This window comes from Euwallacea similis, chromosome 1 (genome assembly GCF_039881205.1).
Source record: "Euwallacea similis isolate ESF13 chromosome 1, ESF131.1, whole genome shotgun sequence".
NCBI classification, from domain to species: domain Eukaryota; kingdom Metazoa; phylum Arthropoda; class Insecta; order Coleoptera; family Curculionidae; genus Euwallacea; species Euwallacea similis.
In genome coordinates, this window is record NC_089609.1 from 634,539 (window position 1) to 658,653 (window position 24,115).

Consider the following 24,115-nt stretch of genomic DNA (forward strand, 5'->3'; position numbering starts at 1 on the left):
TTTAATATACAACTCCTTCACCATTTTTTTTTTCAACTGCGTTATCTATTTGGGCTTCATGCCGACCAGCAAAAATCCTAAGTGTACCCACACATTTGCCAAGCTGCATTTGTGTTTTTTTTGACGTGTTGAGTAACTAGGATTGATACATTATTAATCTGGGTATTACTAATAACATACAAAAATCTACGTATATTTTCAAAAAATATAGATGCATATTTAAGTTAAAATAACTAAGACTTATTGAAATAAAACTTCCTATTTACAGGGTCATAATATGTAAATTCTCTTAATTTTTTGGTCATAAATTACTAATCTTGAAGACTGCATCTCTGGAAACAAAATCACATATCTTCTGAGATCAGTAGTTCCTCCACGCCCATCCGTCCTAAATGCTTCCACATCCTGTATCTGGCTAGATCCTTCCTGGTCACCATACCTATCACCTCGTTAGTGTCGTTCACTATTGGTAAGTGCCTCAAACCTAAACCTCTAAACAATCGAAACATCCTTTGCAATGATGTAGACTGAAAGAAACCAGGAACGACTTATACAAATTTGTGCAAAGAAAAATCGACCTACATGCAGCACTGTATAAGGAGAAGGGTTCATGAAAGGACGTAGGTCTATTGAAAAGGTTTTCTCCATCTCAGTGATTGTTAATTGCTGCAATTGAGAATTTTCTTTCAAAATGTCTAAGGTTGGAAATGACTTTACCTCTATACTGGGATACCTGGGATATTGGTCCCTGAACAAACTACCTCCAACTTCATCCCACATATCACAAGTTTCATTGAAGAGCTTCTTTTGCAGGATGACGATCAATTGAGAACGCAGTATTACGCCTCTAATTCTCCCGTAAATAGTCACCTCATTCTAAGATTTTTGTCGTTAAAACCCTCAAATAATTATGTCACAGCACAATACAAACTTCGTCGGATAAGGGAGGATCTACCACCGGGAAGCCGTTGTAAGAAGTTAATTTGAGCAGCTCCACTATATGACCCACATTTTCCACGCATTTTAATGTGACCACTGGGTGGGACATCACTTCGCTAGCGTAAATGTTGTTGACAACCGGTGGCGGTTCCCAAGGGAGCAATGGAACTCCGGTTAGTTGAATTAGGGTATCATAAATACCCTAAAAATGCCTTGTTAAGCACGAGAAACATTGGCAAAATCATCATACTTCATTGAAATAATCTCCAGTCCATTTAGCCGCTATAACAGTAATAATCAGCGGCAAAGCGAAGGTAATATTCCCAGTACATTCCATTAAAATCACAGTCAAACTTATGGTCATTCTAACGACTCCCCCCAATTGGGCTGCAGCTCCAATTAGGGCATATTTGCCAGGATGGACTATGGCCTGTAACTCGTTTCCCAAAAGCTCTGGATGAGGTGGAAGAATTACTTACAGCGTCTGGAAAAATGTAGTAAACTCCAATGGAGAATAGCCGTCCCCAAGCTGCCCCGGTAAGTAAAGTAGGGATAAATAAGCCGTTGGAGGAGGCCAATCCGAAGGTCCAGACGGCAAGAAAGAAATACATCACCACGAAGGAGGCGAGGGAAAACGCGTTGTGGGTATTGGGTGGATCGTGGAACAGTGAACGCACTGAAGCTTCGGGAGTTTGGAACCATATAGAAGCCAAAACATTGTATTGGCCATCGGTGCAATATAACTAAAAAAAAGCTTCAACAGGTTTATAGAAACGAATATTTGCCTATGTTGGCAGCCATATTAGTTTATCAGACGTTGTTTTTTTTTGGAATTCTTAGAGCAACGGTCTATCTCATTTCTACCCATTGCAAAGCATTGAAACAGGAAAAAAGGAATGGTACTCCGACCTTCAAATTAAACATGCGTCGTGAGTCCTCGTCAACCAATCACAATTAAGCGTTCCTTAAATTTTGTTTCAAAATGAAGTCTCTATGTCAAGATTACCCCTCATTAAATGCTCAAATAATTTAAAAACTGAAATTATAATGAACAAACTTGATGCTCAAGATCTTTTCGCTGAAGATGAGCGCTTGGAGCAGACATTTCTCGAGAAAATGGCTTTGCGTGAACATATTTTTACGTTAAAAAGCGAGATTGGGGTAATGGAAAAACAGTTAAAAGTCCATAGGGCTGAAATTGAAAAAATAGACTCTTTGTTATTCAGTGCGTCGGCTGACGTCCCGGTGTTGGAAAGGCAGGTGCAAGAACTAACTAAGGATACCCGTAAAAGACTTGAAATTGTGCTTAAGAAGGAGGAGAAATTAAAGAACCTTAGAGTAAGTATGGATTATTGAAAGCTGCTCTTTAACCCTTATCTTTCGTAGAATATGACGCAAAGCCAATTACGGGAAATGATCCAAAAGGGGAAACTTTGCTTAACGGTTCAAGGTACAGAAGAAGGTAAATTACACCCCCATGATGATCAAACTCAAGAAGAAATTCAACAGCAACAAAAACGAGTGTGGGCTTTGCAAGGCGAAATTGAGGCTTTGGAAATTATCCTTGAATATCAGACTAAAAAGATACAAGAAGTAAACTCCATAAAGCAACTAATTGTGGAAAACTTCCCTGAGCCACAAATTCCAAAACATCAATAGAACTATTAGATAAATGTTAAAATAATAAATTACTACTCACCTGCGTTGGATATTTCGTTGGGTCCTGCCCTCGAGGCCTGCAGTCATCAATTGAAACCATCATTAAAAATCCCACTGTCGCTGTTACTGCTGCCACTATACAAGATTCAATCACTTTCATCCACCTACGCCTTATGTACCTAAAATATCAAAATTCATCTCAAACACATCAAATAATCGTTCCAATGCACCTCATTCGAAACACGGTAATTTTATAATTTATGTGATTCCACAAGGCTCCAAGCAGGCCTCCAATTGAACCCATAATAATGAAGAAAGGAATCTCATATATTTTATAGGTAAATGATTCAAATTCGCCCAAATTAAGCAAGCCTGGATAGGACAAATTGCCCGGCACTCCGTGGTATGCTGATAAAACTAAATTGAGGGTAAATGTTGACACAATAGAAGCGAAAAAGGTCTTCCATGTGAGGCTTTGGTTCCAGAAACTAGTTCCCTCTTCCAAAGAAAATAAAACACCCCCTGTAAATATTCATTTAAAGTGATATTCCTCAAACGGATTTTAATATTATAGTCTTACCTACAGGAGCGCCGAAAGCGGCAGCAACTCCTGCAGCAGCTCCTCCTGAGACGAAATCTCGCTTCTCATGATCCTCGCGGAAGTATTTAAAAATTCCAAAGTCCTTCTTGAAAGTGGTGCTTTTGCCTTGCGATATTCCTGCAGCTATAACTGCCCCACTGTGTATCATCGGACCTTCCTATGCTATACATTACTTCCAATTTCACCTTCAAATATAAATAAACTAACCTTCCCTCCTGCCAATCCCCCAACCACTGAACAGATTACTCCAATGCTTTTCACAAAAAGTGTTTTAAAGCGAACAACTCGAGGTATGTTAACCCCATTCAAGTAGCACTTGACTTGTGGAATTCCACTACCTGCTGCTATGGGCTCTACATAGGCCACCAGAATTGAGCCTATTAGTACTGGTGTGACGTTGAATAGGATCCAATAAAAGTATGGTATATAGAGTGAGCCTTCTGTGACATATTTATCGACATCTGTATAAAGGTTTTGTTACATAGAGATTTTGTCATGTTGATGGAAAGGGATACCTGAGCTTAATTTGGCGTATTTAATTTCGCTTAATTCTTCAATGGAAATGTCTATAATACAGGCTAACAAGGCAGTACACATGCCAATTAACAGGAAGACAAACCATCTGGCAATGTTTTTCCGCACCAGGAATTTGAAGCCCTTTTTACGCTCTTCCTCCAGCAACAAATAATTCTCACAAGGGTCATAATCTAAACTCTTTACATCAGATTAATGGTTATGAAGGCTTTTCACAGGTCTTGGTCATCATACCTCATATTTAGCAGATAAAATATTAAGAGAACCTATGTTAATCTTTTCCTTGCTAATTTCCACTCTTCGTCTAACAGACTGAAGTAAGTGGAGCTCCTCATTGCTGTGGACCTGTGTAACAATTGTGTCAGCGCCTACAGATTCTAGAAAGTTACTGGCGGCCGAAGGAACATTCTGGGAATAATTATTTAACATAATGACTTAATCAGAAAAATAGCGTTTTTTGATAAGTAAAGTTCTGAGTCAGCCAATATCAAAGGTTGACGTCTTGTAAGAATGCTACTACTCTAACTAATAAGTCTGTGGGGGTCTTTAAAGATTAATGCTCATTACATACCCTAAATCGTATAGGCCTGACTATATCCCCATTCTCCCCATATTCCCTTGAATAAATCGAATTGATACTGTCTTGCATCTTCTTCCAAATAAAATAAAAGGATGAAAATCTCCTATTTTGGGGAGTATCCCTGTCATGGGCCGAATCTGCCCCCTTTTCAGGCACTATTACCTGCGTGCTATCATATGACACATAATGATTAATGGTTTTCCTTATTTATCGAACAATTGTTGGGTTCTTGGGTTGGAATAATATAAATAACAGAGTTGTTTTAGAGATAATTCGCAACAATTAATTATTAAAGTTAAAATAATAACAAAGAGATTTTAGGTTATGTTAACTGTCACTTATGACATCGGCGTTATTGTCCTTACAATTTTGCTTCTTTTACTAATTTACTAATTAAACAGGGATGTAGTTATGTTTTTTCATTGTAGCACCATCTGGTGGCACTTATAAAACTACCCTGACAGTGAAATATTTATTTTCGCTTCGCATTATTTGTTTTGATCCTGGCTCTGATTCACAATAATAATAATCGGTAATATTAAGAATCAATTAATTCGGTTTTGCTTTATCAGGACTTAGACACGAATTTACTATGCCGACGTTAACACAACAAATCCCCAATTTTAATGTTAAAGTAAGCTTGCATCTTCCCGAAAACTCCGGAAGTCTAATTTTTATGTAACATTTCAGATCGTATTTCTAGCCCACTTTTTATTCATTTCCCTTAGTTGCATGGGCTTCTGGGCTAGCAACGCGTATTTATTCTACAACTGTATATTAGTATTTCTCCTCTTATGGAGCATTTTCCATGGACAGGTTCAGGAACCCCTCCAATTGGTAATCTTTACTTTTCCAATAGAACTCCTTGTTCACTAGTTAATTTATAGGCAATAGTAGTAAACGGAGTGTCCATACTCTTGGACATCTTGCTACTGATCATGAACTTTCCTTCACATAACAGTGGTAAGCACTTCATTGTAGCAGCTATGGTCACGTAAATGATACGATTTCAGGTGCAGCAGCCAAGTTTTCGGCTGCAATGGCTATTTTACATTTACTTGCCAGGCCCTTTTCTACATTTGTTTTAATCAGAAACTTGGAAGAAAGAGGTGGGGCTCCAGGTTAGTTTGACCAAAAAGGTCTTTTGAATATAGTCATGTGTTTGATGTGTTTTGAAGCAAATATTCCCAATATGTTTACTGGGACTAGAACTGAGTCTTATGAGGACATCGATAGGACTTCTGTACCTCAAAGCTCTGCTCAGAGTGGAGGATATAATTTTGCCACTGCCCAACCGATATAATTGGTGGAGATTACTTTATTATAAATATCTCGAATTTAAGGACGTAATGATTTATATATTATATGTAATAGAATTTATTACTTATGTAGGTGATAGCAGTAAAAGAGATTTAATTATTAATTTATGAAGATATTGGTTCTATACTCACTTATTTTATTGTCTTGTAAATGTGTAATTAAATCTAATGATCTGTGTACATACAAAATAGTTAAGTAATAACTTAATTGGTTTTTGACTTACTGAAAGAGCCACGCATCAAAACTATATTCTTCCTTAAAAACTTTTAATGATTAGAACAGTAAAACAAAGAACTAACTAAACCTATAATAGTCCTGTTAAAATAATCATGTTTGTGGTTCAATTCTCAGTCATGTTGGAAATCGAACTAAAAAGTTGACTAGAATAATTAGGGTTACCCCCCATACTCCACTGCGGAGCTTTTAAACTTCTTGGCCAGCAATATCCTCTCTTTTTCCATCTCAACCTGTTGATCTCCGATTTCAAAAAAGCGCTGGACGACACACTGAGGCCCCAGCAACTCCTCGTTATAGTCGACTCGAGCCACTTTTCGTCGCAGACGTCTCCACTCCCTGTACTTAGTGTTGTAAAAAATATATTTGTCTACACTAGACAGTTTTGAATAAACGTGTATCAAACCCCGATAATCATATTCTAATCCGGAGTAAGCGGGACCAAAGAGCCTGATGTTGATTTCAATAGAGCGCAAATACAGCTCTTCAGCAGCTGAGTATTTTTTCATGTGGTAGTTGTAGAGAGAGGCCAAATGACCTACGCTGAGACCCACTTCATAGTCGTGCAACCCCAGGATATCTTCTTTGATCTTTATTGCCTTTTGATGCATCTGTTCTGCTTTGTCAAATTGCTTCATGCTTTGATACAACCTATTATAAAGGGATTTGCTGAGAAAAATGACTGAGAAGAAATTGAAGAACATACCTTCCTAAATTACCATAATGTTTCGCAGTTTGGACGTTGGCTTCGCCAAAAGTTTCTTGGCTCAGTTTCAAGGCACTTAAGTGTAATTTTTCAGCAGTGGCCAGCAGCTGCTTCTGCTCATTCTCGGACGACACGCTAGATAATCCTTAAAGTATAAAAGAAACGGTTTTCTAGTAAAAACTTACTTATAACCAAGAGCCATTTCCTCAAGTATTAATGCTTTAACACGCTTGGCTGATGCCAGCAGAATGTGATCAGGTGGCAGTACCTCTTTCATCATTAATATTGACGTTTCTGCATGGCACCTGTAAATTGCAATGCCATTTTCATTAACAGAACTCTCATTCCTAAGGGCACAAACGTGCTTTACCTTGCCAACTGAAAATTCCCTGAATTATACTCGTTCACATACAAGGAATAAGCAAGATCCTCATGAGCTAAGGCTATTTGAATGTTCCGAGTCTCAAAGATGAACAACTTATGATCCAAGGCTAATTGGTAAGCTTCCACACTTTCAACAACAGCATCAGAATTTAGCAAGTAAAATGCATAATCCATTAATAGGTCTGAGAAAATTGGATGATGCCGTTTTATGTCCATTTGCACCCCTAAGTTCATGGCCTGTTTTATCAAGAGGCCTGCCTGAGCAAATTTGCGTTTCATCACACAAGCTTTCGACGTTTGCCTGAGGATATCCAATACAGTTCTGTTGGTTAGTCCTTGGGGAAGAAGGGTAAAAGCTTTTAAAGCGCAGCGATAGGACTGTAACAATGAAGATTATGAAAATAATACCAAATTAATGAAGAGAAAATGATGTACCTCATCGAAATTGCTTTGGACAAAAAAATATGTAGAGAGAGTGCAATAACAGCTGGCAAATACTGAGGTCAATGTTGTATTCCTTTCTAAGAACTTCATTATTTCTATGAAGCAAAGATATGTCTCCCGGGCTCTCATGAAATTGCAGTGCAGAGACTCGGCAAGTAATTTCCTGTAAATGTTGCTGTAATGTTTTAAACCTTTTCAACAAATCAACTCACAATCTATCACACTCCATCAGTTTTAATTGCACGTCAAGACACAGATGTTTCTTTGCCAATAGAGCTTTGGCCCTATCAAGAAACTGAACACTGTAGTCATACCATCCTCCCTCATTTAGGAAGCTCCCCATTCTCATCCCAACATCAATTAGATCCAAGTTGCTTTCTCCAACAATGAGTTGAGTATAGCTATCAAACAAAGCTTTTGAGACAAGTTCACCATGCTCATAATTTAATACTGCTTGATAGCAGGTGATGAGGCAGTGTCTTTTTTTTCTTGTGCGAAGCAGTTTGTAAAAGATCAGCATGTTGCCAAAGTCTTGTCTAAGTAGATATAGCCGGCTGTTATAATAAAGCTGAAAGTAGATATGGGGCTCTGATATCTTCTTGTTTGAGACAGTTGCATTTGTCTGCTTACCGTTTCGTAGAAGTCCAGCAGGGCACAATTCGGCAATAATAAGAGGTCTTCCCTCTGGAACCACCACCTTTTTGATTGATACTGCTTGGCAGCTGCATTTATGCACAAATCGTACAATTTGTTTGGGGAATAATTTATTGCACCACACATATTCTCCATTGGTTCGTCTAAGAAAACATTACATTAAACCAGCTATTTCTTGCAAGGAGAAACCTTAAATAAAGAAAGGGAACTCGGTTCCGCAAACACAATGATAAATAGAACCATCCCAACCCTTAATATTCTCAATAAAAAGCTGCTCATAAATCATTAGAGCCTCAGCAATCAACTGATATATGTCATTCTCAAATGAAGTATGACGTCATTGAGTTGCGACACGCTCCAAGCATGATCTGTCTCAAGGTCAGGCATTGACAATAACTGAGAGAAGTGCAATAGAAAATCAACGAGCAATTCGGAATTATTTTGACAGTGACATATGTCAGTTCAATTTTGTAACTGTAAACAAACCGCAAATGCGATGTGTATCAAATTATTAAAAAATGTATTCAAGTTTTAACAAAACGAACAATTAAAAACTCAATAAAATTACATGGTGAAACCCTCCCATTTCTAGTTAAACTCTGGTTCTTGCCATTACAGCAAGTCTTTCGTTTAAACTGCGCTTTAACATATGTGTAAACCTGACGTGGCCTAACAAGTTGCATACTACTCTCCATTATTACCCTCAAAAATGGAGCGAAAAAACCGGAAAAATGACTCAGACACAGCATTCCTCTTGGAGAATGGACAATCGTCCTCAACTCTTCGCACCAGAAGCGATATCAAAGAGGACAAATGGAACATTTTGCTATTGCTGTTTCTTTACACACTTCAAGGTATACCCTTAGGGCTCAGTGCCGCAATCCCTATGATTTTGCAGAATCGAGGAGTTAGCTACAAGCAGCAGGTACTCACAATTATGTACTTCATGCCAATGTGCTAAAACTGAAAAAATTCTAGGCAGAATTTAGCTTTGTAACATGGCCCTTTAGTTTAAAGCTACTGTGGGCTCCTTTAGTGGATGCAATATTCTCGCGCCGAATAGGCCGTAGGAAGACGTGGCTTATTCCCACTCAGTATTTGATAGGAATCTTTATGTTAATTCTATCAAGCCATATGGAGCAATGGCTAGGAGATCAACATCATTCACCAAACATCGGAGTTTTAACTGTAATGTTCTTTGGCTTAAACTTCCTAGCTGCCACCCAAGATATCACAGTAGATGGCTGGGCTTTAACCATGCTAAAAAAGCACAATGTAGCCCATGCAAGCACTTGTAACAGTGTGGGTCAATCAGCAGGCTATTTTCTGAGTTATGTGGTGTTTATGGCTTTGGAATCTCCAAGTTTCTGCAACAATTACCTTAGGAGTGAACCTCAGGATGTAGGTGAGAAATTCTCAAGTGGAATTTTTGAACTGTCCAGTAACAAATGGTTTTTTAAGGTATTGTAACCCTACCCACCTTTTTCTTCTTTTGGGGAATATTTTTTATAATCTCTACCACAGCAGTAGGGCTAATCAAAAAGGAGGTAGAACCTCATGATTCAGAGCATGTGGTGATGCATGAGAAAGATGTTAAAACTGCCTATTTGTGTCTCAAAGACATTTTAACCCTACCTGCAGTTCAAAGCTTGGTTATCATTCTTTTGACTTGCAAAGTAAGCACTTGATAAGGGAATAATAAAGCCATAGCCAGAATACTCTGTTGTAGATAGGATTTTCTACAACTGATAGTGTAATGACCTTAAAACTGGTGGAGGCAGGTATCCCTAAAGAAAAACTAGGGCTTATAGCAATTCCTCTTATACCAGTACAGTTGGTACTGCCTCTCATTCTAGCAAGATACACAGTGGGCCCTAAACCTCTTGATATATATATAAAGGCAATGCCTTACAGATTAATATTCGGCTTAATAGCAGCAGGCCTGGTTTGGATTACACCTCATTTAGTGCCTGATTCATCACTGGGCCTTCCAGTCTCATATGTGGCCCTGCTACTTATTTGTTATGGCTTACACCAGGTAATTTTTAAGTTTCAATTTTTCTATCTGATGTTATCTTCAGCATATTATTAGGTTTGTGTCTACTCAATGTATGTCTCAATAATGGCGTTTTTTGCGAAAGTAAGTGACTCCTCAGTGGGTGGTACTTACATGACATTGCTTAACACTGTGACCAACCTAGGGGGCAATTTGCCCTCCATGCTAGCACTTTACTTCGTTGACCCCTTAACCTGGAAAGAGTGTCAAGGTGGGCAGAACAATGTTGGGAACTTATGCGAAAATCTGTTGCAGAAAGAGGTACCAAAACCAATAAACTATGAAGGGTTTATTTAATGGAAGTTTTAGAACTGCCTGAAAAATGGAGGTCACTGTGTAACTCAAGTTGATGGATACTACATTGAAACGGTTCTATGTACAGTCATAGGGTTTCTGTGGCTATTATGGGGCATGCAGAAAGTCAGGTCAATTCAGAGCCTGGAGGAAAGTGCTTGGAAGCTGAGGCATAACAAGAGGGTAGTGAGGTTGAGGTAGTTGAGTATTGTGTGAGGAGAACTTAAAGTTTGACTAGATTCTCAAATTTAAAATTGGTTTGGAACTATTGCGGAATTTTTGTAAATAAGTAAGAGAATTTATTTTATTTAATTAGGCCTTATGGGGTAAGAAGGCTTTTAATGTGAAATGAGTTATGGACTCTGTTTCCTGAGAAATCTTCCTTTGTTTAATTGTGGATTGTGATCTATTAGATAAGTTTTCACATGTTTCAGTATTGAATATTTGAGAAAGTTAGAGTGGTTTTTGGTAGCTGTATCTGGAGAGGAAATTACTAAAGACTCTTTGAGATATTGTTATATCATTCCAGGGTTGTACCAATTTTTAAAAATAAAGTGGCATTTTTAATAATAATTGGCATTGTACAAGTATGTGTTTTAATGCTTTGTTTAAGTTTTCAAATATAGTTTTTTGAAAGTTATCTTATTTTTGAATTTGTATTGTTTCTAGTTTGTATTTTCACATCCTTAAAGAAGCAACTTTTCTCACTAGGACACAAAATAGACCTTTAATATCACGTTCACACGTAGTTGCTAATTTCAAGAAAATGAACTTGGATAACGGAGTCAGAAAAGTAAAAAATATATATTGACGACTTTTAAAAAGTGAAATAATCAAGGAAATATTTAAAAAATACTGAAATACTCGTATTGGGTTAAATGTCTGAAAAAAAACTTATAATAACCAATATTATGTTAAATAGAGATCTTACTAACATGGAATGTGGAACGATACTGATACTTTGCACGTTTTATTAGTATCATACTCATTACGTCACTATTGCTGCAAAATGTAATCTCAATTCAGTACCCCCACTTTGTTTGTTTTTTTGTCTAAATCTATGGAAGAGACAGAAATAGAAAATATGGGGGTAAGTCATAAGTGACAGTTTGGTTTGACAGTTATGACATGTATTCAGATTTTATTTGTTTGTTTTTTAGTAAAATTGCTCCCTTTTTTCGTAAGTTTTTGTTTTCTTCATATACCGGATCTATTAACATTTAACAAATTTAATTAATACACTGCCTCAATATATGAATATATTCATACCTCTCCCGTAGCTGTAAATAGACAAATATGAGCTCAAAGGAGAAAGACAGTAAAAATTTCCCAGCACGTCTAAAAGAGTTCTTCAAGAAAGGAGCTCTGGGTAAGCCTCATTTAAGCCCCTTCTATTCCTGCCCCCTGTTATCCTGAGTAACATCCAAAATTTGCATTTTGGAGTCCTACTGTCACTATAACTATAACACATTCATGCTGTATTAAAAAACCCTTCATATGAAACTTTCCAAAAGATATCTTGTGATGGTGCTTGATTTGAATTAAAATATTATATGGTGTGTGTTCTGCTTCAAATCATTTTGTATCTGTGTAGTGGCCAGGGCTGGACTTCTTCTCATTTTATATCTACAATAGTCAATAGTGTTAAATTAATAATAGCCTTATTTAGCCTAAGAACACCTATGTTTGCATCATGTATCTCTTTGTAATAAAGTAACATATTAATAAATCATTCATTTGTTCAAAAACATTCCACAGGAAGCCAACCAGGAAAACTCGACTATTACCCATCTCAAGAGATTATTCGAGACATAAGTAAGGAGACTCCTCTGCCAATTAGGCTTAAAGCCCTTAAAGACTTAACAGTGACTGTGGAGTATGAAAAATTAGGCAATGTAAGTAAACCACTATCACCAAATGTGCAAAACCTTTACAGTTGATCATACAGTATGTGGTAGAGAAACTATGGAGCTGCACAGAAGATTTGTTTGCAAAAGAAAATCCTGCTGAGGCCCGTCACATGGTCTTTTCCTTTATGCAAGCCCTGGTTAAAGGGCAGATGGAAAGGCTGTCTCTTATGAGAGCACAGTTTTTTAGGTTAATCAAACATCATGATCATCCTGAGGATGTTTTACAAAAGTTGGATTTGTTGATTGCTCTAACACAAAATGGTAAGGGAATTTTTAGCTTAGGTGTGATGTTGTAAATAGTTTTATCCTTATTGCCAACTACTTCTCTACAAACAGTTATTAAGTCATGTTTTGATCCCATATTGTGATAGTTTCATTTGTGATTACATTTTCTTCATATATTACAGGAAAGGTAATCTTATTCTTTGAAGAAGAAATTGGAAGATTCCTCTTGAACTGGCTCCCTGAAATATCTCGAGTAGGAGGCATTGAAAAGTACTTGACAATGATTGACAACACAATTCGTTTCAATGCTGCCTATTTAGACGAGGAAATCATTAATGGTTTTATTGAGTAAAGGCAATTGTCTGCTAATAAAACCATGGATTAAAACTACCATATTATAGACACATGTGTGTATTATGCACCCGAGGCAGCCCACCCACCACCATAATCAGCTGTCTTCAGATAATGTCCAGTATTGTTGCCTATAGCAACATGTCACCAGATGCCTTGCCAAAATTCATTGGTGGTCTTTGCCGCACCGTCATGGACCAGAGATTTTGTGAAAAGAGCTGGCATGTAAGGCATCTTCTAAACCAGGGTTGTGAGGATTTAAAGCAGCTTTAAGTTTTTTGCTGATTCAAAAAAATCACTGTAACATATGCAGTGATCTTTTTAAAAAACTTGAGTGTAACACTATAGGGTAACTTATTTTTAATGCACTTCTGCAAGTTAACACCTTGTTCACAGATTATGAAAAACCTCTTAGGGACCCACATGGGGCATTCCACAATCTACACAATGTGTAGGATCCTGCAAGAGCCAGTGTTGAGGCTCCACATTGATTTACTCAGAGGTGCAGTGTTTTTTACTCGCATGGGCTTGTGGACTGTAGATCCATTTCCAAATTTGCGCTGTCCACCAAGTTCGATTTTGCCTTCTTTTGTGCAGGTAAAAATTACCATTAGATCGTTTGGAGAGGGTTAAAATTCCGCATTTAGGCCTTAACAACTAACCACCCGGCTGTTGCTTATGAAGTCGCCTTTGCCATTCAGCAGCTGGTAAATCGGCATGGAATGGAGCTTCTGGATTCTTCCTGGTCTGCTATTTTACAGATCATATCTCAGTCTCTTCACATAGCGAACACTGGTTAGTTATCCCATTCACTGAACATCGATATGTACTGTTAACTTCCAATTTTGTAGTACCTTATAAGCTCGAATATAAATCTATCCTGATGTCCACGATGAACACCATGGAATGGTATATAGAGCACAACAAATATCATGGCAATCTTAAGAGCTATTATGATTTGGTGGAGGAATGTGCCATTGATAGGCCGGATGATAGTTTGACAAAACTATTGGAGTACTTGTCGATGAACATCAGCCCCGTTCACCATTGGTGGTTAAACAGTTTGCACAATTTGGTTCATCGATACTTTAGGAGTGACATGCGCAGCAATATAAGAATTAAGGTGCTTTGGACTTTGACTCACGTATACAAAATCAATAGGTATTAAAGTTGACCATTAAAATTTGTCATGCAATATAATGGAAATGTCAGGGAACCATATGAAGAGGATTTGATGGAGCGCATAATCATCCCTTACATGACTCCAGCAGTAAACGACAACGATGTTTCTATTAGGATTTCCGTAATTAAAATGCTCTTAGACTTTTGCAGAGTAAGCGACTCGAAACGTTGCCTGGACCTCTTAGACATTTTGGAAAAAGTATGTTATTGAATGATAATTTGCAATGTAGCCTTAACAGGGAATTTCAGTTCTTATTTAGGCCCTTCGAAGCACCGGCTCACGATAATTACGATGACATAGTGTGTCTGGTACATGGATTAAACTCGCTGTTTATCAGGAAGCTTTACAATTTGCCTTCAAGTCATGCAATCCGTGTTTTCACCATATTGGTCACATTCTTGGAGAAACATTATGAGATGCCCTTGTGCTTTCAGGGATGCAGTCAAGTCAGATATGCGGTAAGTAGGTTTTTTTGCTTGTATTATTTATATATTTTTAGTATATGTGCAGATATTCGATTGCTTCCTGAAAATGCGCGCAGACTCGATATTCCATCTCGGCTACCCAAACGATAACCGCATAGTGTTTAGCCAATATTTGAGTGTGGTTTATCGCAACAGCTTAAATTCGCCTCCACCACAATCACCAGCAGTTACGTCGCAGTCTGCGTGCACCGTCACTAACATGCCCCTTCGGAAGGCTTTTAGGGTCATCATTACTTGCTTGAGATCGGAGAAAGGTAGACGAATATCACTATAAAAGGAGCAGCACCCGCTCCAATGTGCACACAAATTTCTATGCACGTTGTATTTCCTGACCAATTTACTAAAGTGATTTTTCTAGATTGGGACGTTTTGAACTTGGTCCTTACGGGGATTTCCAAGGGTCTGCAGAACAAGTCCCTGGTTCTAGGGAAAGGCAACAATGAGCTTGATTTGCTGGTCGGTGTCTTGTGCGCTATGGTGAGTTCTCATCTGAGTTGCGTTGTTGCTTCATCGGGATTTTTTTAGGTTTCAGACCGGAGTCTTAACTTGCCGGAATCGCTCAATGTTAAAGTACACAAGCCCGACTTCCATACGATTATTTCATTGGTTTTGGTTAATCTGGCATCGTATCATGCATACCTCGATAATCCTAGTCAGACAAAGATGATACGGTAACTCCAAGAAACTAAACTATTGGTCAATATTTTCGTTTTATTTCTCTTTGATCAGCTGCATAATGAAGTGCATTATAAGCGCCCCTAAAAGTTCGAAACCATGCATATCTGCTCTCATGGTATGCACCCTCGAAATGAAGGAAGTGATGGTGAAAATCCTCCCGTCGGTTTTGCTGGATTTGTCGAAGATGTCTCCTACGAACCACGTGGCGGTGCCAGTTTTGGAGTTTTTATCCAGTAATCCTCTTTATAATCTCTCACTCCCCCTCACTAAGCTTTTCACCTTTCTCCAGCCATGACTCAATTACCTTCGATTTTCGCCAACTTCGTAGCAGACCAGTACATGGCAGTGTTCGCTGTTGCCTTGGCCTATAGCAACCCCTTCAAATTCAACCATTACATCGTGTCTTTGGCACATCACGTGATCGCCCTCTGGTTCCTTAAGTGTCGGCTTACTTTCCGCAGGGATTTTGTTAGCTTTATAATTACGGTGAGTTACCAATTTCGCCTGCTTTAGGTCCAGAAATACCGCCCAGTTTTAAGGGCCTCAAAGCGAACCTCCAGCCGTACGAGGAGACCATTTTTCATAAACTAGATCTGACTAGCGCGAATCAGGACAGCTCTGATCGGAAACGGTCATCTAGTTTAACGGAACAAGGTTGTCGTTGCTTTAGTTATATGTTAAAGATGTGGAATTGAAGATTTGTATAGGATCGCGACGACGGGATGAGAGGACGTGGTCCGTTAGAATGGACAAAGGCGCGATTAAGAAAAGCCACATTCCCAGTAAACTTGTAGGAACGTTTTATGAGGAGCTAAATGAAACTTGCGTGGACTTGATGGTTCGATATGTCTTCTCGCCTTGCACCGCTCTACCTAGAAGGTAAATTACTGTTATTGTAAGATGTTTGCATCTAGAAGATCTAGTGTTGGAGGAATTGGCCATATATCGTACTGTTTTTCTTTTAACACTTCATCTATCAAATTAGCCCTATTTTGATGTGCAGGGTAGGCGCTTCGACACAATACCAATACCTCCAACCATACCCATTTTTAACCCAGCATTTAACACCCTTCTCTGTATTTAGAACACCTTTATCTGAATTTCTTCTAAGAGATGGCCAGTCGATGACCTGGCTGGTAGGAAACAAGCTGGTAAGAGTCACCACCAGCGGCTGTTCGCAAAAGGTGTTGCGGCGGGGTTTGTGCGAGGACTGTTGGAGCAGGTGCAACGCCATGAAGGACAATAACTTGCTTGCAGCCGGTAAGTTTAACGCCTTCAATGAAGTTTTTTATTAGCCGCAAATTAGGTAGTAGCAGTACGGAAACTAGCCGGCAAAATTCCAATGAAAAATCTAACAATTCGGCCAGTTCTCCGCAAGAAGAGGCAACGAAAGGATTTGGTCAAACTGAGGAAGGCAAGGAAGAGTACCTGTGTCCGTGTTGGTTGCAAGGCTTTGCCGAGATCCATATCCGCAGACCCACTGGTACTGTTATTATACTTTTCCAGACGCAGAAGGTTTATTGTGGTTTTGTAGGAGACATGTCATGGATAATGCGAATTCAGAATGATTTAGCTCACTCGTACATGCCTTTTGACTTTCCCTTGAAAGAGGTCGCTAATTTGTATAAGCGCTCGACCCAAGAGGAGCCACCAAGGCCCTCATTGGTGCGCCAAGATACATTTGACGAAAACCAGAGTAATTGCGATGATGATTTAGCTAGCGGCCAAGGTTGGTTATTAAAGGCCTAATTGTTGTTTTTTTTAATCATCGATAATTGATTTTTGAACTGTATATTTTAGGTTCTCCGCGACAAACGCCATCAAGACAAAACTCCCAGGACAGCATCGAAGAGGAGAACGATGAAATCATTTACGAAGACGGTAGTCGATCCAGAAATCCGGTGCGTAGGTCCAATTCCAGCCCAGAAATGTCTGCCGGTAAGTTCAACACCTCTAATATCAATTAATAATGAATAATTGATTAATAATCAAAAAAGGAATTGATTTCATTCTTTAGGCTGGAAAAATCCGTTTCACAAAATGGGCTCATCCTCTGGATCGTCGGAGGGCGATAGCAGCGAAGAGAAAAAAGGCAAAATGTATTCCAAAGATATGCGGGTCAGCTGTGAGGCCATACCCGAAGAGATAGCAGGTAAAATTAGTCTAACCTAAAGGCTGCTTTACAGGTGGCCATTTTTCCTATTAGAGAATGACTGCTAAACATTTTAGGGCATACAAATTGCCAATTTAAGATATTTTTTCCTATCAAATCTCCTGTCACAGGTACCAGTCCCCCACAGGCTGATCCAGTACAATCGTCGCACCCCTCTTTGCAGAGTTACTACAGTTTTCCTGGATCGGCGGCTCCTAACGAAGCCGCTTTAGCCACTGGGAAAATGTGTCAAACAGTGCCTCCATCTCCAGGGTTACAAACCAATATTTCGCCCTTAGAATTCCCCGGTCGGCCCACCGCTATCGGTGGATTGCAGCCACTAACCGGAAAGCCACCGCAAAGTCCCACTCAGACCAGTCCAAGATTAGCGAGACATATTAATAAAGGTAAATCTTGCTTGGGTGCGTGGTATCTTTCCGTGTCAAAAGAACAGCACAAGATATATTCCAATTATTGTTCCGGGCCTGTAGTGTGCGGGAAATGCATGGAACACTGCGATACTCTTTAACTGCATCACAAACGATCGATTATTCTGTATTTTAGAAATGTCTGATATGTCACCAAATTGTTAAGAACTAAATAAACAATCATTTTGTCATTGATAGGTGGCCAAGAGCTGCAGAAGAGCTCCTCGTCTTCGGTGGTCCTGGACAGAACCAGCCATTTGAGCCAATTAAATTTAAAAGAGCGTAAGAGTAGTGGCAGTACCGAACGGCTTGACTCCGTGAGTTACATTAGACGTGATAGACTAAACACCATTTCAGTTATGAGCAGACCCAAGTAAGTTGATCGATGTGGAATATTATGTAGAAAATTATTTTCTTTTCGAACTACACTAGACCGGAACCGAACAAACACCCCAACCGTTCCAAAGAGCCTCCCAAAAGTGGGGTGCACCCGAGTTTCGTCTTTCTACAGCTCTACCATAACTTCTGCTCCCTAGACCAGCAAAAATATGACAGACCGCTACTCATTGGCACCAGCGATGTTGTTACCAGGTGCATCTCTCATTATTTCCTTTACAGACTGAAAAATAGATTTGTAAATATCTGCAGGGCGGTAAAGAATTTAGACAAAATCCCGCCGTACGAGACTCACACAGTCGGAGTCCTATATATTGGCGAAGGACAAGTTAACAACGAGGTGGAGATATTAAAGAATTGTTTCGGCTCGATGAGGTACATCCAATTTCTGAACAATCTGGGGACTTTAGCTAGGATAGCTGACACTGAACCCCATATATTGGGTAAATTGGTTCTTCAAGAAAAGGTTTGGCAGAACCATTTGGGTTTTTGCAGGCGGCTTAGATCAACAAGGAGGCGACGGTAAATACGTCTACATTTGGGAGGACGACGTGGTTCGTATGACTTACCACGTGGCTACCCTCATGCCCAATAAAGAGACGGACCCAAATTGCAACAACAAAAAAATGCACATTGGAAACGACTACGTTAATATCATTTATAACGAGAGCGGGGAAGAGTTTGATATGAAGACCATTAAGGTTTACCTTCAAACAAGGGATGTTTTTTATATTTATAGTCCGCTTAAATGCTTTTAGAGCCAGTTTAACTTCGCCAGTATTATTATTCAGCCTCTCGACCACAGCATAAACAGGGTGACGGTCAAAATTAAAGACGAACTCAAGGATTTGGCGGTGGTGGGCAACGACCCCAAAGTAGTCTCCGATGATAACGTTGCCATTTTAGCCAGGCAGTTGGCCCTGCATGCGAATGTATGTTTCTCTTACAACAGGACTTTTTGTACATATTCTAATTTTTTGGTGCAGTTGGCCTCTTTGGTGGCCAGATCTTTGCAGAGTAGTCCGAACGACCCGTATGCGTCGAATTGGCTGGAAAGGTTGAGACAGATCAAAAACGTGCGTAAGAAAGTGCTAGACGAGCAGAAAAACGAAGACCAGAATATTTATCCTTCAGAGGAGAGCAAGCGCTACAAGCCCATTGAGGATTTCACCGATTATTCTTAAATCGTTAGGTTAAAGTTATGTATTGTTGATTTCATGTGTTAAAGTCGTATATTGTTTCATTAATTTTCTTTAGTGTGGCTTAAGTAATAGAAAACTATTGACATTTTATTGAAGTGTTAGAGGGTTTCACGGAAATTTCTTTTTGTACCATAGCGCCTCGTTAAATCACCCATTCTCCTCATGATAATGAAATGTTAAGTATGGCACTAGACTGAAAAAGGAACTGTTATATTAATTGATTGTAATTAAGCTTAATGAATAATTTTATTTTATAAGATATGTAATTCTTTTTTCTACGCTGTAAGTAAGAATAAATGATCAAGCTGCAGTTCGTGTTACTCACCCATTTCAGGTGAATTAAAACCTTTGTGTTTTGGGCGAAGGCGGTAGTTTTGACGCTTTGACTTCCTGGCTGCATCTTTTCCAAATACTGTAGAATAATGACAAACCTCATTTATCCATTCGATGCGCAGAAATACCATGCAATACCTCATTTAATAAATTACTGCTATTTACACACAAAAGCTGTACAAAAAGGCGAATATCAGTCAATTTTTTTCTTAATATCGTCATATCTCTCGTGTAAATCCCTATTTCTTGCATCATCTGAAATTTCCTCAATCTCAGTTGCCACTTTAGGGGCAAACTGTTGGAGTAAAACTAGCGCAAACAAAAACGTAAGCATGTAATTTATGCGGTAAACCGAAACAGCCGCATACAGGAAACATATAGGAATCAGCGTCAAAGTAATCAGTCGTAAGATGGAGTTGAACCTCCTGGAACACATTGCAATTATTATTTAATCCAATGATATCGGGAAGTCTACCTACCTGTCCACTCTAGGAAGATCAAACTGCCATAAAAAGAAGGCTCCTATGCTGAAGACGAGGCCTGGCAATAGGGATTCATCAGGCGATAAATTTCTGCTATACCTGAGTAAATTCGACAAATAGTTCAAGCTGAAATTAAGTTTGGCACAGATAGCTTAAAGACTCACTTAAAATTATGAGCCCACGTTATAACCGTAGGCACATTCAAGGCGGCAACAAAGGCCCAAATAATGAACATGGAAGAGTGGAAAAAAATTGAATTATTTGATTTAGTTATGTCCCTTAAAGGTCCTATATCGACTTTTTTCTTTTCGACTTCAGTCCCTTTTATGGCACCTTCATGGCTGTCTGCAGAAGGCTCTAAATCGCTGCTTTTAACTCTTTCATCAGGAGAAGTATTATTACGTTCTGATTTTAAGGTGCTTTCTGACGATTCTTCCTTCAGTTCTTTTTTCTTCGTCGCCTCTTTAACTTCTTCATTTCGCTTTGAAAGCAGCTTCCGAATTTTTTTCGCCAAGCTCTTCAAAATAAACCAGGCCACTTGTTCCACATATTCTTGGGACATCTGAGTGAGCTGAAAATTTTCTTCAAAATAAATCCTGCGTCAAAGTGAATTTGTACCTTTAAGAAGTAGAACAGTAGTCCCACGCACAGAGCCAAACCCCCGCAGGCGGAGAAACACAGGGCTATTAGGGCTGCAGTTACCAGAAAGGGCATTTTGTGTAGGAACGTTACGAAGTAGTCGGAGAAGCGAAAAGTTAAAGTTACGCTCTTAGCTAGAAGTCTGAAACTCTTTAGTTCGTCATTTTATTAAGAAATCGCAAGAGGCACGTACTTCAAGGTGAGTTTGTGCACTGTAGACTCTAAGGCAAATAGCGATAGGCAGTATGCGGCCAATAAAATGAAAATCAGACTATATGAAACCATAATGATTATTGTCATGGCTATTACCGTGTAAATGGCATTTTCAGAGATGTAAAATTCCGGTTCTGGCAAGTATTTCTTACTAAAAACAAATCCAGGTAAATCAGCAATCAATTTAAGCGTTTGTTTGAACATACCATGCCAAAGATACCAGAAAAACGGCGGCGACAAGCCACATCTCCTTTAAACCGACAGCCAAAGAGGAGAAAAATATGGGCACTCTCTTGGTGCGTCCCATAACATCCACTTGACTTTGGAACACTAAAAGAAACACTGTGGCACATGTGGATATTATGAAGGTGGAATAGTAGCGAGCCAATTGGCCAAAAACTCCTATGATATGGAGTCTCACACTAAAAACCTCTCAATAAAATACTTTTCTCTTTAAAGGCTTAATGCTACCTTATTTCATAAACGCAGGAAGGCTCTAGTATTAGTCGCACCCTAGCGCTACCTCCGCCCAAAGGTTTGGGGTTCTGTACCCTTAAAATGAATGGCTTATTCAAAAGCTCCCTGGAAGTAATTTATCCTTAAAACCGCTCTTGTGACATAGAAATATCTTACGTGAAATGCATGTGAACACTCTCATTTGCCCATGGAGTTATGAGACTGGCAGTTGAGTGGTGCTCTTTAGTGCCACATTGCACAGGCTCTAAATACAGCTGGTAAATTTGCAATGGGTCTTCTAATTCTGGGAATATCAGGTTAAATACTACAGCTTTCTCTGGCGTTCGTTGCAGCAAACGTTTTTGAAAGCTAAATTTGGGCAGAGACACTGTGGTCTCTCGTTCATGTTTGCTGTAAGTATCCACATGGAAAGTTAACTGAAAATTTTGGGTATATGGTTTGATTTGATTGTAGCTTTAGTCTATTACATGCTCATCTGTGGGTAAAGCTCTAAACACCACATGAGTAAACTCCCTATTACGCCGTTTGATCTCATGTAAATCGAGCGTCAGCAGCCTTCTTTTGTGTCTGCTTGAAGGAGCTATTTCTGAGTGCTGAGTCAAGTGTTCAACATCAACACTAAAAATATGCAGATAAACTTAAAATTCTCAGTACTAAGAAAGGCAAAGCACCTACCAAACCCTACTCGCCTTGTTGGGGTAAGCAGCATTGCAGGCAAACACCCAATCAGTGACCTCTAAATTTATGGCAAGTACTGAGAGCTTTTGATAGGTAGTTTGCAAAGTAAGCCCCACCATGTACCAATGGGGCTGCTTCAGTCCCTTCTTCAAGTCTACTGTGTACTGGCGCTGTATGTTTTCAATCCATTCTCCTTTATAGTCTATTTTTATCAGCTTCTCTGTAGCTCCATTTAAGTCGACATATGAACCACTGTTCTAAATAATTATGAGGAAAGAAGTGAAGTGCTAATAATGGAAGCTTTTCAAACATACATGAGTAAGATGGTGCTGAAAGACTTTGTGAACAAAGCTGGAGTCCGCTGATATTTGGTTTGAACTTCTATTAACACTGTCAAATAATGCTCGATTAATTGCTAACACCAATTGCTTGCACCATAGAATCTGAACATGGTTGGACTCCACCCAGCATTTAGCAACATTAGTGGCCTACAAGAAACCCCTTAGAAGGTCAAATACCAAACTAATTATTAGTTAGTACCACCAAATTAATACTGTTTTGGTCAGTGGTTAAATAAGCAGGAACCAAAATATCACTGTATCCTCCTGCAATGCTGACTGAAGTAACATTGGTTTGATTGAAGAAACTGCTGGCATAAAAACTGCGTACATATCTGTCAAAGTAAATAGGCTCTCGAGCAAGGGGCGAGGCGAGGGCAATAAAAATTGACACAAAGTGTTTATTGTGTTTAACCAAAGTGGCTATTGCCTTTTTAGCTACAATCCCACCCTAAAATTACCATTTTATGAAGCAGCCAATGCAGTCATCTAATAAAACTACCACTGAGTGACCAATTAGTACCACTTGCTGGGGCCTCCTAGAGCTATTCTTGTATAACTCCAAAACCCTTTCAATGGAGCTTAAAACATACTGCAGTTGCTCATAGAGGATTGGGCCATAAAGGGCGCTAAACTCTGAATTTAAATCTATAGTAAAATAATCAAAATGAAATGAAGTTCCTGAATTTAAGGCTTTGCGTAAGGCCACTGAAGCCAGAGAGCGTACTAGAATGTAAGTTATTTAATGTTTAGTGTTTTCTTTTAATGCTGCACTGAACCTTGGTGGTGTGATCCTGCATTCCCAGGCAAAAACACGACAGGAATGCCATTAAACTGCATGTTCCTGGCTTTTTTCGTTGTTCTGCCTTCTCCATAAGCATAGAGACCATATTTTGGGTATTGCTCATCAAGTTCATGATGAATTCTCTGAGAAAACAAATTATCATTACCATTTAGCTTGGTATTGAGTTTGAATCATTGTTAAAAAAAAATTGGCTGTGTTTCACGTTAAATTTGCTAAAGTTTTTGGCAACAGTATAGAGCTAATATGAGGTCTTCATAAGAAAAATTTTGTGAATGATCTAATTTTAATTTTAGCAGGTACTGAGGCCTGAAGTTCGTATTGTTAGGTGTGAGTCACATAAAGACAATTACTTATTGAGAAAGCCTGCAAAATTGCAAAATTACTTACCACGTACTGGGGATATTCAAACATGTAAGTCATTTCGCATTTGTCGTTAGGTTCGTGGTCTGTTAAGAAGAACGCGAGGCCTGCAATATAGAACAAGGTGGCAAAAACAGTCAGTAGAAAGTACACGATAATATTCTTCATGTTTAATTCAATATTTTATTTTTTATCCAGAGATATATACGAATAAACTTGAATAATATTAATGCCGCGCCTTCATCGTCACCATATTTGTTTACTTTCTTGCCAATGACAATGCTGTCATATACAGTGACGGATTGAAAGATCAGCTAAGGCTGAAAGTTTATCGTTCACTATATATGACTTGTTATGTGTTTATAAAGTATAATT

The 24,115-nt window shown here is 38.9% G+C and overlaps 7 protein-coding genes across 7 annotated transcripts; 4 read left to right on the forward strand and 3 right to left on the reverse strand.

The window, feature by feature from the left end:
- Nucleotides 1-234: 234 nt before the first annotated feature.
- Nucleotides 235-4,429, reverse strand: ClC-b (chloride channel protein 7). The gene is made up of 13 exons (XM_066393343.1): nucleotides 4,305-4,429; nucleotides 3,968-4,141; nucleotides 3,715-3,913; nucleotides 3,407-3,660; nucleotides 3,179-3,356; nucleotides 2,829-3,120; nucleotides 2,639-2,777; nucleotides 1,419-1,682; nucleotides 1,190-1,369; nucleotides 932-1,141; nucleotides 718-876; nucleotides 583-666; nucleotides 235-527 (listed from the first exon to the last, which is right to left on the reverse strand). The coding sequence occupies exons 1-13, from the start codon at nucleotides 4,380-4,382 to the stop codon at nucleotides 345-347; spliced, it is 2,394 nt and encodes a 797-aa protein (XP_066249440.1). The 5' UTR covers nucleotides 4,383-4,429; the 3' UTR covers nucleotides 235-344.
- Nucleotides 1,918-2,645, forward strand: LOC136411017 (cilia- and flagella-associated protein 58-like). Its single transcript, XM_066393426.1, has 2 exons — nucleotides 1,918-2,277; nucleotides 2,326-2,645. Exons 1-2 carry the CDS (start codon nucleotides 1,933-1,935, stop codon nucleotides 2,596-2,598), a joined length of 618 nt encoding a protein of 205 aa, XP_066249523.1. The 5' UTR covers nucleotides 1,918-1,932; the 3' UTR covers nucleotides 2,599-2,645.
- A 336-nt stretch (nucleotides 4,430-4,765) lies between the features above and the next one.
- On the forward strand, nucleotides 4,766-5,770 carry LOC136408787 (type-1 angiotensin II receptor-associated protein). Its single transcript, XM_066389937.1, has 5 exons — nucleotides 4,766-4,947; nucleotides 5,004-5,150; nucleotides 5,201-5,276; nucleotides 5,327-5,434; nucleotides 5,492-5,770. The coding sequence occupies exons 1-5, from the start codon at nucleotides 4,906-4,908 to the stop codon at nucleotides 5,614-5,616; spliced, it is 498 nt and encodes a 165-aa protein (XP_066246034.1). The 5' UTR covers nucleotides 4,766-4,905; the 3' UTR covers nucleotides 5,617-5,770.
- A 112-nt stretch (nucleotides 5,771-5,882) lies between these two features.
- Pat1 (Protein interacting with APP tail-1) lies at nucleotides 5,883-8,360 on the reverse strand. The gene is made up of 7 exons (XM_066389923.1): nucleotides 8,032-8,360; nucleotides 7,614-7,969; nucleotides 7,393-7,564; nucleotides 6,944-7,335; nucleotides 6,759-6,878; nucleotides 6,574-6,708; nucleotides 5,883-6,518 (listed from the first exon to the last, which is right to left on the reverse strand). Exons 1-7 carry the CDS (start codon nucleotides 8,188-8,190, stop codon nucleotides 6,029-6,031), a joined length of 1,824 nt encoding a protein of 607 aa, XP_066246020.1. The 5' UTR covers nucleotides 8,191-8,360; the 3' UTR covers nucleotides 5,883-6,028.
- Nucleotides 8,361-8,528: 168 nt separating this feature from the next.
- LOC136410318 (acetyl-coenzyme A transporter 1) lies at nucleotides 8,529-11,045 on the forward strand. The gene is made up of 6 exons (XM_066392420.1): nucleotides 8,529-8,980; nucleotides 9,034-9,460; nucleotides 9,517-9,731; nucleotides 9,785-10,093; nucleotides 10,148-10,372; nucleotides 10,421-11,045. Exons 1-6 carry the CDS (start codon nucleotides 8,765-8,767, stop codon nucleotides 10,604-10,606), a joined length of 1,578 nt encoding a protein of 525 aa, XP_066248517.1. The 5' UTR covers nucleotides 8,529-8,764; the 3' UTR covers nucleotides 10,607-11,045.
- Nucleotides 11,046-11,591: 546 nt separating this feature from the next.
- gig (tuberin) lies at nucleotides 11,592-19,397 on the forward strand. Its single transcript, XM_066398086.1, has 29 exons — nucleotides 11,592-11,774; nucleotides 12,164-12,300; nucleotides 12,354-12,576; nucleotides 12,723-12,888; nucleotides 12,942-13,116; nucleotides 13,288-13,488; nucleotides 13,539-13,686; nucleotides 13,743-14,052; nucleotides 14,104-14,272; nucleotides 14,323-14,532; nucleotides 14,585-14,813; nucleotides 14,918-15,036; nucleotides 15,085-15,230; nucleotides 15,289-15,470; nucleotides 15,527-15,723; nucleotides 15,777-15,891; nucleotides 15,945-16,116; nucleotides 16,322-16,497; nucleotides 16,544-16,720; nucleotides 16,772-16,966; nucleotides 17,038-17,175; nucleotides 17,255-17,389; nucleotides 17,521-17,796; nucleotides 18,016-18,190; nucleotides 18,250-18,408; nucleotides 18,466-18,656; nucleotides 18,709-18,914; nucleotides 18,972-19,145; nucleotides 19,200-19,397. The coding sequence occupies exons 1-29, from the start codon at nucleotides 11,702-11,704 to the stop codon at nucleotides 19,395-19,397; spliced, it is 5,172 nt and encodes a 1,723-aa protein (XP_066254183.1). The 5' UTR covers nucleotides 11,592-11,701.
- Nucleotides 19,398-19,694: 297 nt separating this feature from the next.
- On the reverse strand, nucleotides 19,695-23,977 carry PGAP1 (GPI inositol-deacylase). Its single transcript, XM_066398094.1, has 16 exons — nucleotides 23,768-23,977; nucleotides 23,355-23,502; nucleotides 23,078-23,301; nucleotides 22,778-23,026; nucleotides 22,552-22,725; nucleotides 22,235-22,494; nucleotides 22,027-22,177; nucleotides 21,716-21,975; nucleotides 21,554-21,664; nucleotides 21,289-21,504; nucleotides 21,063-21,233; nucleotides 20,849-21,011; nucleotides 20,395-20,801; nucleotides 20,228-20,329; nucleotides 19,887-20,173; nucleotides 19,695-19,827 (listed from the first exon to the last, which is right to left on the reverse strand). Exons 1-15 carry the CDS (start codon nucleotides 23,906-23,908, stop codon nucleotides 19,942-19,944), a joined length of 3,009 nt encoding a protein of 1,002 aa, XP_066254191.1. The 5' UTR covers nucleotides 23,909-23,977; the 3' UTR covers nucleotides 19,695-19,827; nucleotides 19,887-19,941.
- Between the last annotated feature and the right edge of the window lie 138 nt (nucleotides 23,978-24,115).